The sequence below is a fragment of the Pseudophryne corroboree genome, chromosome 12 (genome assembly GCF_028390025.1).
Source record: "Pseudophryne corroboree isolate aPseCor3 chromosome 12, aPseCor3.hap2, whole genome shotgun sequence".
Lineage (NCBI taxonomy): Eukaryota > Metazoa > Chordata > Amphibia > Anura > Myobatrachidae > Pseudophryne > Pseudophryne corroboree.
Genome location: NC_086455.1, coordinates 40,483,544 through 40,498,996, shown reverse-complemented (window position 1 = coordinate 40,498,996; position 15,453 = coordinate 40,483,544). Strand labels below are relative to the sequence as shown.

The following is a 15,453-nucleotide window of genomic DNA, read 5'->3' as shown; positions in this document are numbered from 1 at the left end:
CATGATCAGTCACATTACCAGCGTATAGAACAGTGATCTGTTGCATGTCGGTGTCTCCTGTATATAACCATGATCAGTCACATTACCAACTTATAGAACGGTGATCTGTCGCATGTCGGTGTCTCATGTATAACCATGATCAGTCACATTACCAGCGTATAGAACGGTGATCTGTTGCATGTCGGTGTCTCCTGTATAAACATGATCAGTTACATTACCAGCGTATAGAACGGTGATCTGTTGCATGTCTGTGTCTCCTGTATATAACCATGATCAGTCACATTACCAGCGTATAGAACGGTGATCTGTCGCATGTCGGTGTCTCCTGTATATAACCATGATCAGTCACATTACCAGCGTATAGAACAGTGATCTGTCACATGTCGGTGTCTCCTGTATATAACCATGATCAGTCACATTACCAGCGTATAGAACAGTGATCTGTCGCATGTCGGTGTCTCCTGTATATAACCATGATCAGTCACATTACCAGCGTATAGAACAGTGATCTGTCACATGTCGGTGTCTCCTGTATATAACCATGATCAGTCACATTACCAGCGTATAGAACGGTGATCTGTCGCATGTCGGTGTCTCCTGTATATAACCATGATCAGTCACATTACCAGCGTATAGAACGGTGATCTGTCACATGTCGGTGTCTCCTGTATATAACCATGATCAGTCACATTACCAGCGTATAGAACAGTGATCTGTCGCATGTCGGTGTCTCCTGTATATAACCATGATCAGTCACATTACCAGCGTATAGAACGGTGATCTGTCACATGTCAGTGTCTCCTGTATATAACCATGATCAGTCACATTACCAGCGTACAGAACAGTGATCTGTCGCATGTCGGTGTCTCCTGTATAACCATGATCAGTTACATTACCAGCGTATAGAACGGTGATCTGTCGCATGTCGGTGTCTCCTGTATATAACCATGATCAGTCACATTACCAGCGTATAGAACAGTGATCTGTCGCATGTCGGTGTCTCCTGTATATAACCATGATCAGTCACATTACCAGCGTATAGAACAGTGATCTGTTGCATGTCGGTGTCTCCTGTATAAACATGATCAGTTACATTACCAGCGTATAGAACGGTGATCTGTTGCATGTCTGTGTCTCCTGTATATAACCATGATCAGTCACATTACCAGCGTATAGAACGGTGATCTGTCGCATGTCGGTGTCTCCTGTATATAACCATGATCAGTCACATTACCAGCGTATAGAACAGTGATCTGTCACATGTCGGTGTCTCCTGTATATAACCATGATCAGTCACATTACCAGCGTATAGAACAGTGATCTGTCGCATGTCGGTGTCTCCTGTATATAACCATGATCAGTCACATTACCAGCGTATAGAACAGTGATCTGTCGCATGTCGGTGTCTCCTGTATATAACCATGATCAGTCACATTACCAGCGTATAGAACAGTGATCTGTCGCATGTCGGTGTCTCCTGTATAACCATGATCAGTTACATTACCAGCGTATAGAACGGTGATCTGTCGCATGTCGGTGTCTCCTGTATATAACCATGATCAGTTACATTACCAGCGTATAGAACAGTGATCTGTCGCATGTCGGTGTCTCCTGTATATAACCATGATCAGTCACATTACCAGCTTATAGGACAGTGATCTGTCGCATGTCGGTGTCTCCTGTATATAACCATGATCAGTCACATTACCAGCTTATAGGACAGTGATCTGTCGCATGTCGGTGTCTCCTGTATATAACCATGATCAGTTACATTACCAGCGTATAGAACAGTGATCTGTCGCATGTCAGTTTCTCCTGTATAACCATGATCAGTCACATTACCAGCGTATAGAACAGTGATCTGTCGCATGTCGGTGTCTCCTGGATATAACCATGATCAGTCACATTACCAGCGTATAGAACAGTGATCTGTCGCATGTCGGTGTCTCCTGGATAACATGTCACCTACAGTATATATTAATGATCTGTCACCTGTCTTTTAGCTAGTTTGTGTAGAGAATGTTTTGTATCACTGAGGCCTTGTACACACTGTCAATGATTGGACCCCTACACACATTCTTGTGTTTTACATTAGTGTAGACCTTGCCTTCAGAGTTCAGTATTGTTAGTGGTCTATGGATAAGCCTGCCGTGCACTATGCAAAGTACATGAAACGCATCATGAAGCTCTTTGGAAGAGAGGTCAGATAACCTTTACTACAGCAAACATGGTTTCTCAGTGACTGTGTGTACATGAGGGGTGTACTATGATATGCCGGCGGCCGGGCTCCCGGAGACCAGCATACCGGCGTCGGGAGCCCTACCGCCGGCATACTGATAGCGTGGCGAGCGCAAATGAGCCCCTTGCGGGCTCGCCACGCTGCGGGTACGGTTCCCTCCAGGGGGATCATGGACCCCCACGAGGGAGAAAAAGTGTCGGTATGTCGGCTGTCGGGATTCCGGCGCTGGTATACTGTGCGCCGGGATCCCGACAGTCGGCATATTGAAGACCACCTGTACATTAGCCCCTCATACCCGTAAGATTTCATATACATCCAGCTTTCATCCTTCCTACAGAATGTGCTCTTACTAAGTTTCTATATATGTCTTACTAAGTTTCTAGGTGCCAATGACCGGCGCCTCTCCTCTACCCTGGTCACTGCTTCCCATGCTCGAGTTCAAGATTTTGCCTGTGTTGCACCCCTTCAGTGGATCGCGCTCCCACGCTCCATTAGACTCTCTCCAACCTTGCAAAGCTTCAAACGGGCACTGAAAACCCACCTATTCATCAAAGCGTACCCTTCCGATGCATAACCTAGTTTTGAGGCTGCTCCTCCATCCCCCTGCCTCATACCTTGACCATCTCTGCTTTGCTTACATCCTGTCATCAGGCTGCCTCCCACTTGCTTGCACCTCATGTCATCTGTCTGTCGCCCCTTCCTACTAGATCGTAAGCTCCTCAGAGCAGGGCCCTCTTTCCTCTTGTTGTCAAAGCCCTCTTCTCGACACATTTCACTCGCAGCTCTCTCCTACTCAGCGATCATCTTTACCCGCTTTCTCTCCTGCTGGTAAAGGCTCATCTCCATCTATGGCCACCAGCTCCTAGTAGTACAATGATCACTCCCTCGCTACTTACATCTAAGCTGTATTATGTAGAATGTGAGAATTCTGGTGCTCTTTGTTACCTGTACTCTATTTTTGATATTTATTTACTGTAATGTTAAGTTTTGTCTCCCTGTACTGTCCTTTGGGGGTCATTCCGAGTTGATCGCTAGCTGAATTTGTTTGCAGCGCAGCGATTAGGCTAAAAATCGGCAGTTCTGCGCTTGCGGCGCAATGTGCACTCGCGACGTACGGACACAACGAACGATGTAGTTTTGCATAGGGTCTAACGATGCATTTCAGTCGCACTGCTTGCCGCAGAGTGATTGACATGAAGTGGGCGTTTCTGGGTGGCAACTGACCATTTTCAGGGAGTGTGCGGAAAAACGCAGGCGTGGCTGGGCGGGTTTGTGACGTCAACAGGAACTGAATTGTCTGAAGTGATCTCAAGCGCTGAGTAGGTTTTGAGCTACTCTGAAACTACACAAAAAATGTTTGTAGCCGCTCTGCGATACAACCGTTCGCACTTCTGCTAAGCTAAAATACACTCACAGTGGGCGACGGCATAGCGTTTGCACAGCTGCTAAAACTAGCTAGCGAGCGATCAACTCGGAATGACCCCCTTTGTACAGTGCTGCGAAACACTTGTGGTGCCTTTATAAATAAAATGTAATAATAATATCTTCCATTCCACGTCACACATCGTGTTCTTTCGTCTTCTCCCACAGGAACCAATGGATGTGGTAGAATTGTATGGCCTGAAAGGCATCCAGCACACCCCAATAAGCATTAAAAATGCCCGTGTGGCCCAGGTAACACAGCAGTTAACTTTCTTCTTCAGGGTCCATAGGACTCCACAGGGAATACCTTGGGGTTTAGGTGGTGGAAAGGACTGGGGACCAATGCAAAGGAGAGTCCTCTTGACGTACATGCTAACATCTCCCATATTAATGCTATGTATTCTAATAATTTACAGCATTACAAAGCCAGCCTGACCGCCACGTTTAACCTGCATCCGGTGAGTGTTATTATTAGTTTAGTGTTTTTTAGTGGTTTATTTTTTACTGTGTTTATTGCTCTTGTTTTGGGTATATTAGTCTAGTACATAATACATTGCACAGATATAGCTCTATAGTGTGCATCACAAGTCCAGGGGTGGAGAAACCATCTGCAGTTCTGCATCTATTCAGTCCGTATTGGGAACCAGTGAGAGATTTGAAGAAATGTGGGAAGATGAGAACCCATTGATATAAAGAGAGATGTTCGCCGTAATTGGGTGCCAGCAGTATCCAAGGGCACATGGTCTCTCCCTGGCTACTGGATTTATTTAAGCTAACCAGATACATGCTTGCGTCCCATCTGATGTGTTCATTAATGACCAATCCAATACTCAGTGCGTGACCGTTTCTAAATCAAATCGCTGATGTTGCAGAGCATAAAATCAAAACCTAGGATGATTCTGGAAGTGATACGGGACAAGGGGAAGCAGTTAGCTTTCTGATTAATGGGATCCCGGCGGTCAGTATACAGACGGCGGGATCCCGAGGGAGGGCAGAAACCCTGTGTCACTATACAGACACCAAACGGGTTGCCGGCGTCAAAATAACGATAGCCTGCATCCCGCTCGTCTTGTGAGCTGGGCGCACTGCTGTCCTGCAGCTGTGGAGAGGGGGGAGGATAGGTTTAGGCAGAAGAAGGGGGGTTAGGGTGGTTAGGGTTAGGCTGCAGCACCGGAAAGGTAAGGGTTAGGAACCAGGGAGGGTTAGGGTTAGGCTGCAGCGCCGGAAAGGTTAGGGTTAGGAACCAGGGAGGGTTAGGCACATTGAAGGGGAGGTTAGGGTTAGGCACCAAGCGGGGAGGGTTAAGGTTAGGCACCCGCATGGGAGGGTTAGGGTAGGGAGAAGGTGAGGGTTAGGGGGCTTCTGGGGTCTGTCGGGATTTTGATAGACGGGATGCCGCTGCTGGTATACTGACCGGTGACATCCTATCCATCGGCAAATCATACCGATCCCGGGACAAGTTTTATACCATCTGTGCGGGTAAAGTGATGACAGATCTGGCATAATCACAGTTGCGTGGCTGGTGTATTCGTACAGTAATGAGCCAGCGTGTATGCAAGGGGTCAGTCCCTTGTGTCGTATAGAAGCCAGGACACCATTGCTTTTAATATTTTGTTGAAATATTCTGGATTTGGGTGTCTTGGAGACTTAGAAATATATGTTGATAACTGGTGAATATACAGATGTGTCCTCATACATCTTTGCTGCAGTCACGACAAACACGGAACCTGGCGGCTCACTCACATCAGGCATCTTGCGCTGCATGGTGTATTCAGGCTGGATGTATGAGGACACATCTGTACATCTTCGTCACATGTTTAATTGTACAGAACAGTCATGTGTCACATATAACTGTCTCTCTCTACTGTTAGGATGCCAAGTTCGTCATTGTTCTAGAAGAAGACCTAGATATCTCCGTAGATTTCTTCAGGTAGAGTCACGAAAATAATCATACATGTTTAATGAGGGTTTCTTGTATAGAAGAAGAAATAGTTACTGATCGCTGTTGCCTTCTTGTGACTCTTCCCATCACTATAAAGCTTGGTGCAATCCTCTGCTTCATAGGAATGTGTATAGATTTCCAATTCCATAGTATGTGCCAGGCACAGTGCCCACTATGCCAGTCGCTCAGGAATGTGAGGTATTGGCCTCATCTATGATGCCTGGGCTGCTATTAGTTTACTCATTGGGATATTTAATGTCTGTGCAGTTTCCTGAGTCAGACCATCCATCTGCTGGAGGAGGATGAGAGCCTGTATTGCATCTCTGCCTGGAACGATCAGGTACGTAGTCTGTATAAATGACTTCAGCTCTATAGCTCACACAAGGAGGTAGGGATTTAGTGTAATTTTCACCATAGTCTGCCCCTCTAATGTATGACAGAGGGGGCAGTGTTTGGGCAGGAGTATTTTAGGGAGCGGCCTCGGCGGTAAGTGCTGACTGTTAATATCCTGCTATCTGTTTATCTCTCAGGGGTATGAACACACAGCTGAAGACCCCTCACTTCTCTACAGAGTGGAGACCATGCCAGGTCTGGGCTGGGTGCTCAATAAAAATCTTTACAAGAATGAGTTGGAACCAAAGTGGCCGACGCCAGAGAAGGTGAGTGACTGTAGGTGGGGTATTTGGTGTTTTGTCTCAGCGGGAGTGACTGACACTTTCTGGTATCTCATCTCCTGTCCGCTAGCTGTGGGACTGGGATATGTGGATGCGAATGCCGGAGCAGAGAAAGGGACGGGAGTGTCTGATTCCAGATGTGTCCAGATCCTATCATTTCGGCATAGTAGGCCTCAACATGAACGGATATTTCCATGTAAGACATCTTTGACTTGTCGAGCTGACTAGCATCCCTTTCCTTTACTGGCATTACCAGCCAGAGACCTACTCTCTCTTTATTCTGTATCTCATCTATTGAATGTATACACCGAGAGTAAAATGAGCGTCTCCTGACAAGTTTATAGAGTACTTCCAGGTAGGCATAAAAGCAGGACTGACCTATCATCTACCAACGTTATACACTGTGGATATTATATCTCAATTGTCTTACTAGACCTAGTCATCTTCTTCTGGGTGTAATATCACAACTGTCCTGCTGTGTTTGCACACCCAGGGAGTAATACCAGGACTGTCCTAGAAGACACATGATCTCCTGGAATGTATATAGTCTTGGTGTAATGACAGAACTGACCTACATAATACACTTGGAACCCTGGACCTCCTATATCTCCTTTAGTGAGTGTATACTGCAATGCATCCCTTTTTGTAGACTGTATTAGTCTTCTGAGACAGCAACAGCAAGGCATGTAGAGTACGGGCTTACAGAGTAGTCTAATGGCAACACAGAAACATAGAGTGTGACGGCAGATAAGTACCACTTGGCTCATCTAGTCTGCCCATGTACCTACACATACTGTACTTACACTAGGGTTAATTATTGACAGTAGCCAATTAACCTACCAGTATATTTTTGGATTGCGAGAGGAAATCCACGTAAGCATGGGGAGAAAATGCAAACTCCACACAGTTAGGTTGGAATCAAACCAATGACCTCATTGCTGTGAGGCAGTAATGCTAACCATTACACCAACCATACTGCCCCTGTTTCAGTACTTCTACAGAAGGAGATGCTGATCTCATTCAGCCACATTGCCCTTTTGCTCTATGGGAGGTTTCTGTCCTCCCCGAGCTCACCTTAGAAGGCTGGAGTCATAATTTAATAGGTGTACCGGCCGGCCTGCCACTGTCCCCGGAACAAGTCATGTGAAGGGCCGTGACACACACATGACACATAACATCTTACTGTAAAGGGCAAATTCACCATATACATAGAATCAACTTAAATAAATATTTTCAGCACAATATACTTTTGGTGTAATGCACAAGTTACTCATTGGAGCACAAGTTATTCATCAGAGAGGCTGATATTGAAGTCCCTGATTTGAGCTCACTAATACCAACATATGATCTGTCTAGGAAATCACGAGATCTGTATTGTGCAGATATATTTTTCCCTCTCTCTCTCTGGACCTATACACTACACTCTGTAACTTGCCTTAACCTTTACTATCTCGTACTTGTTTTACGCAGGAAGCTTATTTTAAAAAACACAAGTTCAACACTGTTCCTAATGTGCAGCTATCAAACGTGGAAAGGTGAGACTTGGTTTGCATTAAAAAAAAAAAGTACACGATATATAGATATATATATATATATATTGTAAATATGGTTGTGGTGAACTGTAGGGGGGGGGGGGGGGGTGCTAATCTGCATTTGTAAAAGACCAATGTGACATGTTGGGTGGCAGTATGGAAGGGAGTGTGGGAGGGAGAGCTGTAAGGATAGAAGGGAGATTATAAAATATCTAGGATAGGAGGGAGGGCTGAAGTAGGGATGGAGAGGCAACCAAATGAGGGTCGGTGGGAAAGTGGAAGGGAGGTCAGGATAGGAGTGTGGAAGATGGGCTTTTAGGGATTAGAAGAAGGGCTAGTAGGACATGAGGCAAAAGGAAGACTATAGAGATAAGGAGAGTGGAAAAAGACAATATGGATGGGATGGTGTGTGGAAGGAACAACCTTACTTATAAGGGGAGAAAGGAGGGGAATAGGGATAGGAGGGAGGGTAGAAGGAGAGCTGTAGAGATATGAGAGAGAATGAAAGGAGAGCCATGGGATAGGAAGGAAATTCATGTAGTACAAGGGATGGAAGTCTGTAGGAAAGGAGGGGAAGGAGATCCATAGGGATATGATGGTGGCCTTAGTTGATAGGTGGGACAATGAAAGAAGCATCAGAGGGAGTGGGGGATGGAAGGAGGCTCATAGGGCGGTGGATAGTGCAGAACTAGGGCACCACAAGATTCATGGTATCTTGAACTACTTGGATATGAAAGATTCTATTTACTTACTAAATGATGTCCTTGTGTGTTTGTGCAGCCTGAGGAAGGATGCTTATGAGATAGAAATACACCGAATCCTGAGGTATGTTCTTTTTAGATGGTTCATTGTTACTAATCTAGTTATTGTCAGCTTGCTGAGGTTTCGGCTGATGAGACTCCTCTTCTCCCAGTGAGGCAGAGGTGCTGGATCACAGTAAAAATCCTTGTGAGGATTCATTTATCCCGGACACTGAGGGGAAGACCTACGTAATGTACATCCGGATGGAGCAGGAAGCCGATTTCACCACCTGGTCTCAGCTTGCAAAGGTGATTTATTTTCATGTTAATGGCTGTAGATTATAAAATCTCCAGAATAAACTTCATGGTTCCCGCCACTGATATGTTTGGACTTTGGTTCATACACTTCTACTTCAATCTTCCATGTAGAAAGATCTGTGGATTTTTGTCATTTGTTACCCCCATCCTGATCTTCGTAAAGCTTCCATCAAACTGCTGTCCCATGACCTCATCGCTGCTAAAAAGTCTCAAAGCCCGTAACTGGAAGACCCCCACCCTCCATCTCTCTCTCTGCTTTAAATTCACAAATTTGTCACATAGCATCGATGGGAAGTATTACCTTCTATCTCCATGACAGGGGCCAAATGTTTTCTCTAGGGTGGGCCCTGTGGCTTTTGGACAAAGGTACCCCCTCTCCCACATTTTCTACATCCATGGGTCCCATCTCTGTATGACCCATGTGTGGTGGGATGGTATGCGCTACTTGCTCTTATTTTCTCTTGACAGACTTCTTTTGCATACTACTTGTCTTCACCTCTTTTCTTCCTCTCCCTCTACTACTCATGGCATCCCTTTCGCTCTGGTGTTTTCTAGCCACCATTTAATTTTCTTCATGGTACTTTTCCACTCTCTGTAGTCCGGTTACCCTTCTATCCCTATTCCTTTTCCCATTCCTTTCCCCGATGTGTTCTACCTTATGAGATTTTCTGTCTTTCCTAGTGCCTTCACGTGTGGGACCTTGATGTCAGAGGTAACCACAAGGGGCTCTGGCGTCTATTCCGAAAGAAGAACCATTTCTTGGTGGTTGGGTTTCCTTCTTCTCCATACTCGTGAGTAAAACTTTTACAACATGGACATGCCTAGGAATTAGCACCAGTCTACACTATTTTAGTATAAAACGAAGTCTAACTCTAATCCTGATTGCATTCTAACCCTAGTTGCATTTCACAATGTTGACATTACGTTGTTATCGATATTCTAAACAAGTAGAAATTCTGAATGTCCCAACTGAAACCCGTGCTTGGGGTGGGAGGGTTCCTTATGCCATTACCAGTATATGCGGAAATGTAACATTCCCTACGAAATGTGAATCAGTTAGCCCAGACAGACTGCTAATTAGTTCTCTCTATTACAGGACTAAGAAACCTCCATCGGTGACCCCAATTTACCTGGAACCTCCCCCCAAAGAAGAAGCTGCTGTCGCTGCAGTTGACCAGTCCTGACACCTAGCTGAGAGGTCCTGACAAACCGTCCTGTTGACCTGCGTGTTTCTCTGCTGCCGGCTGAGAATTCTCCTGTACAACGTGTCCGCCTTGCAGTCTGCAGGAACACGCAGCTCTGGCTGTAGCATTCTGTACATTGACCACTATATTATACCTTGTGAATGGATTGATCCACTGTTGTTACGGGGGACTTCTCATGTATTGAGGCATCAGGGTCTTCCTGTACTCTGCTCTCATCCTCTGCACAGTCAGGTTACACTAACATCCACTAACGGAAGTGGAGGAAGGGACTCAACTTACCAGTACTTTCAAAGGATATTTGTTTTGCTGTTTTGTGGGACATATTGATGTGTGACTTCTGGACATTATTTATTGACAGACTTCATGAATGTCTCTTTGGGGTTTTTTTTTTTTTTTTTTTGCGGGGGGGGGGGGGGATTTACGATTACGGTTTGAGTTCTGTGGACTGCGTTAATATATAGGATTATATTGTTAGTTTCCAGCGCGTTACGAGATGGATTCTGACAATATTCAAGATTTTTTGATAAGGATGGTTGTTCCGCTTCTGGTAATATCCGAGATCTTACAGTGCCTTATTTCTGTTAGACTGTCAGTATAATGCTCTATACCATTTTACTCTTCTTCTTAATGTCCTTTATACTTTCCAAAGTCTACTGACTAATCTCTTAATAGGTCACCACCACTGGTCCCCCATTCATTTTCTAAATTCCTACAAGAAAGTTGGCAACAGCCCAACTAAATAATACTCTAGGCCGGATCACACAAACCATCAAACTGACTTTTCAGCTGGTTTTAGACCCTAATGCTTAGTGACAACAGTTATTAATTTCTGCCCCGTCGTAGCCGGCACGCTGACCCTGGGGGCTTGGGTTCATTTGGGTTTTTAGTTACAGTCCTGTATGTTATGGGATTGTGAGGTAAATCTGACAAAGGTTTTAGTGTTTGGCTCTGTTACTGTATGTAAATAGATGTAAGCGCATTTTAAAATGAAGTCTTTCATTGACGGCTCTCCTGAAATCTGTAGATCGCTGTAATTTTACAGAGCGCTCCGCTCTACCTGATCGTGGTGATGCACAGACTTTATATCCTCGCAGATCTGTAACACAGTCGCCGGTCCTGCTCTGCGGACACATTCAGTACTTGGCGAAGAGTTCCAGTTACCTGGATACCGTGTGTCATGGGGATACGGTCGTTAGGTCAACAGTCATTAGGTCGACTACTGAAGGTCGACATGCATTAGGTCGACAGGTCAAAAGGTCAACGAGTTTTTCACATTGTTTTTCATTTTTTGGATTTTTTTCATACTTAACGATCCACGTGGACAACGATTGGAACGGTAACCTGTGCCGAGCGAAGTGGTAGCGGAGCGAGGCACCTTGCCCGAAGCTCGCTCGCCATGCGAGGGGACACGGTGCACTAATATGGGTTCCCCGTCACTTTACGAAGAAAACGACGCCAAAAACAGTAAAAGAAAAACCATGTTGACCTTTTGACCTGTCGACCTAGTACATGTCGACCTAATGACCATGTTGACCTAATGCATGTCGATCTTCCGTGTCATTACGTGGACCAGGGTCTGTATTACGCTAGTGGGAAAGCTGTGGTTGGTGTTGTGTATCAGTAGCTCTGATACGGTTACGGGACATCTCATCACGTGTTTCCGTGTTGTGCATGTTGTGTGAAGTCATCTAATTGTTCCTGTCCATTTTCTGAGAGCTGTTTAATGTGCACTAAATAAGTGACACCAAACAATAAAACACTGTTATTTACCTCACTGACAACAGTAGAACATAAAAACAAATAAATGTTCATTCTGATTAAATATTTCCTGTGTCACCAGTGGAGCTTCACTCTCCCAACCTCTGAGAACATCAGTATGCTAATAATGAGTTGTAAGCGTTACTTGTATATAAGCTTAAAGGGAGTCTCCAAGGTCATATTTAGACCGGAGTCAGTTTCTACTCTGGCTAAGAGACGACCATGGTCTGAGAGATAATTGTACTGCGGGTGGATATCCAAGCACGGGAGCATGGTGGTTCTACTGGTTGAGGGTTAAAGAGGGTTAAGGCTGACAAATTGGAGATCCTCCTAATAGTTACAAAAAAAGTGCATGGACATATGTTTAGTTAGATTGTTATCCAAAGGGTGCTGATCGATTTATGTTGATATTAACTGCTGAGATCTATAAGGTAACAGCCAATCTTCTGCTGTCGGTCAGAGGGTTATGTCCCACCCCTAAGAGGTGGAGGACTATAATCCTCCTGTTCCTCTACTTGTCCCTGCTTAGGCTATGAGCTCTGGCTCCTAGTTTCTTTTTATTATGGACGGTGCCTGGTAGAACCTCCAATGGCTCAGTCTCAGCGGTACCCAGGAGCATAGGACTTAGGGGACAGGCCCCCCGGCCTCTTGCTCACAAAGTCAATCTTTACCATTGTCCCAGGCCTTTACTGTCAGACCAAGGATCTTGGGGCTGGAAGGAGTCCTTTTTTTTTTTTTTTTTTCTCTTGTAGAGTCTTAGGGGGTCTATGTACTAAGCCACAGAGAGAGAGAGTACTAGCCATTCAGCTCCTAACTGTTCTTTTTCAAATACAGCCTGTAACATGGCAACTTAGGAGCTGATTGGCTGGTACTTTTACCCAGATTTACCAAGCCTTGGAGAGCGATAAATTGCACTTTGATAACCTTGATAAAGTACCAGCGAACCAGATCCTAACTGCCATGTTACAGGCTGTGTTTAAAAAAATGACCGTTAAGAGCTGATTGGTTGGTACTTTATCACAATGTGATTCATCAATCTCCAAGACTTGATAAATCTGGGCCAGAATCTCCATCCAGTTTACCTCTCTCCAAGGATTAGTAAATCATACTTACCTACTGTGTAAGTCTCCTCTCCGGGAGAAGCCCGGAGAAGAGACGTTGCAGGTGTCTTCAGGGGGCGGGGCGGACTGTGACATCACTAAGCCCCGCCCCTGCATCGGGAAATGACGCGATTTGCAGGTCCGCGGGAAGGGGGCGGGGCTAAAATGACGCGATTTGCGTCATTTGAACCCCTTCTCCACCCCACGGACCCGCGAATCTCTCCATCCTGCTCGCATCACTAGGGTGCGAGCAGGATGCGGGAGACCTGCCCACTCTTCCGGAGGTGCGGGGGGCTACCCCAAAAAACGGGAGCCTCCCGCAGCTTCCGGGAGAGTAGGTAAGTATGTAGTAAATAGACCCCATAGTCTGGGAGGACAGAATGAGGAATACACTTGCCATTCTGGCATCCTTTATCTCAGGAACAATTTAGGGGACAGCATGTCCTATAAGTGGTAAACATGCTTTAAAACATCTCACCTTAGGGCATTTCATTTCTGGCCTCACCCTCTTGTTGCTCCAGTTATGACAACCCAAGCCAAATACTGGTGAGAGTAGAGGACCAATCACATAATGCCATTTAAGTGGTGAACAGAATTAATTTGCTGAGAACAGGGTAACAATGACTACATCTAGCAGGCCTTTGAGCCATAACTAGGGTCAGCACCTGGTTGGTGCAAGAATGAGTTTTTGCAATTTCCTGGTACAGACTGATGAGCTCAGCAGTATAGCACCCAAAACTGCCTCACTACAGCCTGTTTCCACCCTGGAAGCTACATGGTACTTATGACAGTACCGTGTCTGCGCCCTAAGTGGTGTATAGTTTAGGTCACTGGTGCAGCAGCTACAACAAGAAATAGGTGACCCTTCCTATTTGGTATAGACAGATTTAGTTCAGAGTTTGAGAAGTGCTCAGCTGTTGCGTGTGCTGCTAAATAAGTAGAATGTGGATCTATAGTGTTACGTTCGTAAAGGCAAAGTCAGAGATAAGATTCTATTTTTAATGAAAAACTTTTACTAAGTTAAGACAAGTATATACATGAAAAAAATGGCAATTGATAAAGTATAATTCTACACAATACAACAGTGTCACATAGGCAAAATTGTGAAAATTAATTTGCAGAAACTCAACAATTGTTCGTACGTATTGCTGAAAATGTTCTCTTGTTTAGTTAGTCCCTGGGATGCCTTATAGCAACATCTAGTGGTGGTGATTAATAATGGAGCCTTCCACATACTTTTCACTCTTAAACCTCTACAGAGGCCGAGATTCCGTGTGTTCCAGGAGCTTGATGTCAGACTGGTTATGTACTGTGGCCCTCATTCCGAGTTGATCGCTCGCTAGCTACTTTTTGCAGCAGTGCAAACGCGTAGTCGCCGCCCACGGGGGAGTGTATTTTTGCTTTGCAAGCGTGCATTCGCATGTGCCGCGGAGCGGTATGAAAAAGTTTTTTGCAGTTTCTAAGTAGGTCTGAACTTACTCAGCCCTTGCGATTAGGGAGGCCAATCCCAGGGCATTTTTTCAATCCCAGGATTCGGGATTGAAAAATGCTCAATCCCGGGATTGCAGTAGGGATCAGTGTAGGGAGCAGTGTAGAGAGCAGGGAAAGTATATGTGGAGGGCAGCAAAGGAGGTTGGGTGTAGGGAGCATGTAAGGAACAGGAAGGGAGGGTGGGTGTAGGGAGCAGCGGGAGAGTGGGTGTGTAGTGAGCATGTAAGGTACAGGAAGGGAAGGTGCCGGTGGGTGTAGCGAGCAGAGGGAGGATGTCAGGAGCAGAGAGTGTGGGTGTAGGTACTGATAAGATAAACACTTACTACTTAGGCGGGCCATGGGCACGCACACACTGACCGCGCTGGCAGCATTTCAAACGTAGCGCTGGCCGCCAGCCAGTCAGAACTGGCAGTCCGGCAGCCAGTCAGGGGCCGCGGCTGCTGCCGCTTCCCTGATTGGCTGCCGGTCTGCCAGCTCTGATTGGCTGGCGGCCGGCGCTACGTTTGAAATGCCGCCAGCGTGGTCAGTGTGTGCGTGTCCATAGCTGATGTAACTCCCTTGCTGACAGCCGGGCAGCGCTGAGCTATAGTGCTCAGCGCTGTCCGGCAAAACTGCGCATGCGCACTCTAATCCCGTGAATCCCGGGATTGGAGGCTCCAATCACGGGATTCAAATCCCGGCATTTTTGGGCCCAAATCCCGGGATCCCGCCGATCCCGGGATTGGCCTCCCTACTTGCGATCACTTCAGCCTGTCCGGGCCTGGAATTGACATCAGACACCCGCCCTGCAAACGCCTGGACACGCCTGCATTCTCCCTACCACTCCCAGAAAACAGTTGACACCCACAAACGCCCTCTTCTTGTCAATCTCCTTGCGATCGGCTGTGCGAATGGATTTGTCGCAAGAAGCATTGCACAGCAATGATGCTGTTTGTACTCGTACGAGGCGCGTGCACATTGCGGTGCATACACATGCGCAGTAGTAACCTGTTTGCTGCGCTGCGAAAAATGGCAGCGAGCGATAAACTCAGA

The 15,453-nt window shown here is 46.0% G+C and overlaps 1 protein-coding gene across 1 annotated transcript in view; it reads left to right on the top strand.

The window, feature by feature from the left end:
- The window catches only part of POMGNT1 (protein O-linked mannose N-acetylglucosaminyltransferase 1 (beta 1,2-)), a 55,194-nt gene extending 44,719 nt beyond the window's left edge, over positions 1–10,475 (top strand). The window contains exons 12-22 of the mRNA XM_063947387.1: positions 3,830–3,913; positions 4,078–4,119; positions 5,533–5,591; positions 5,871–5,943; positions 6,134–6,262; positions 6,348–6,473; positions 7,748–7,812; positions 8,590–8,634; positions 8,723–8,858; positions 9,549–9,658; positions 9,964–10,475. Coding sequence (XP_063803457.1) covers positions 3,830–3,913; positions 4,078–4,119; positions 5,533–5,591; positions 5,871–5,943; positions 6,134–6,262; positions 6,348–6,473; positions 7,748–7,812; positions 8,590–8,634; positions 8,723–8,858; positions 9,549–9,658; positions 9,964–10,051 — 957 coding nt within the window. The 3' untranslated portion in view covers positions 10,052–10,475. The remainder of the gene's footprint in view (positions 1–3,829; positions 3,914–4,077; positions 4,120–5,532; positions 5,592–5,870; positions 5,944–6,133; positions 6,263–6,347; positions 6,474–7,747; positions 7,813–8,589; positions 8,635–8,722; positions 8,859–9,548; positions 9,659–9,963) is intronic.
- Positions 10,476–15,453: the final 4,978 nt, after the last annotated feature.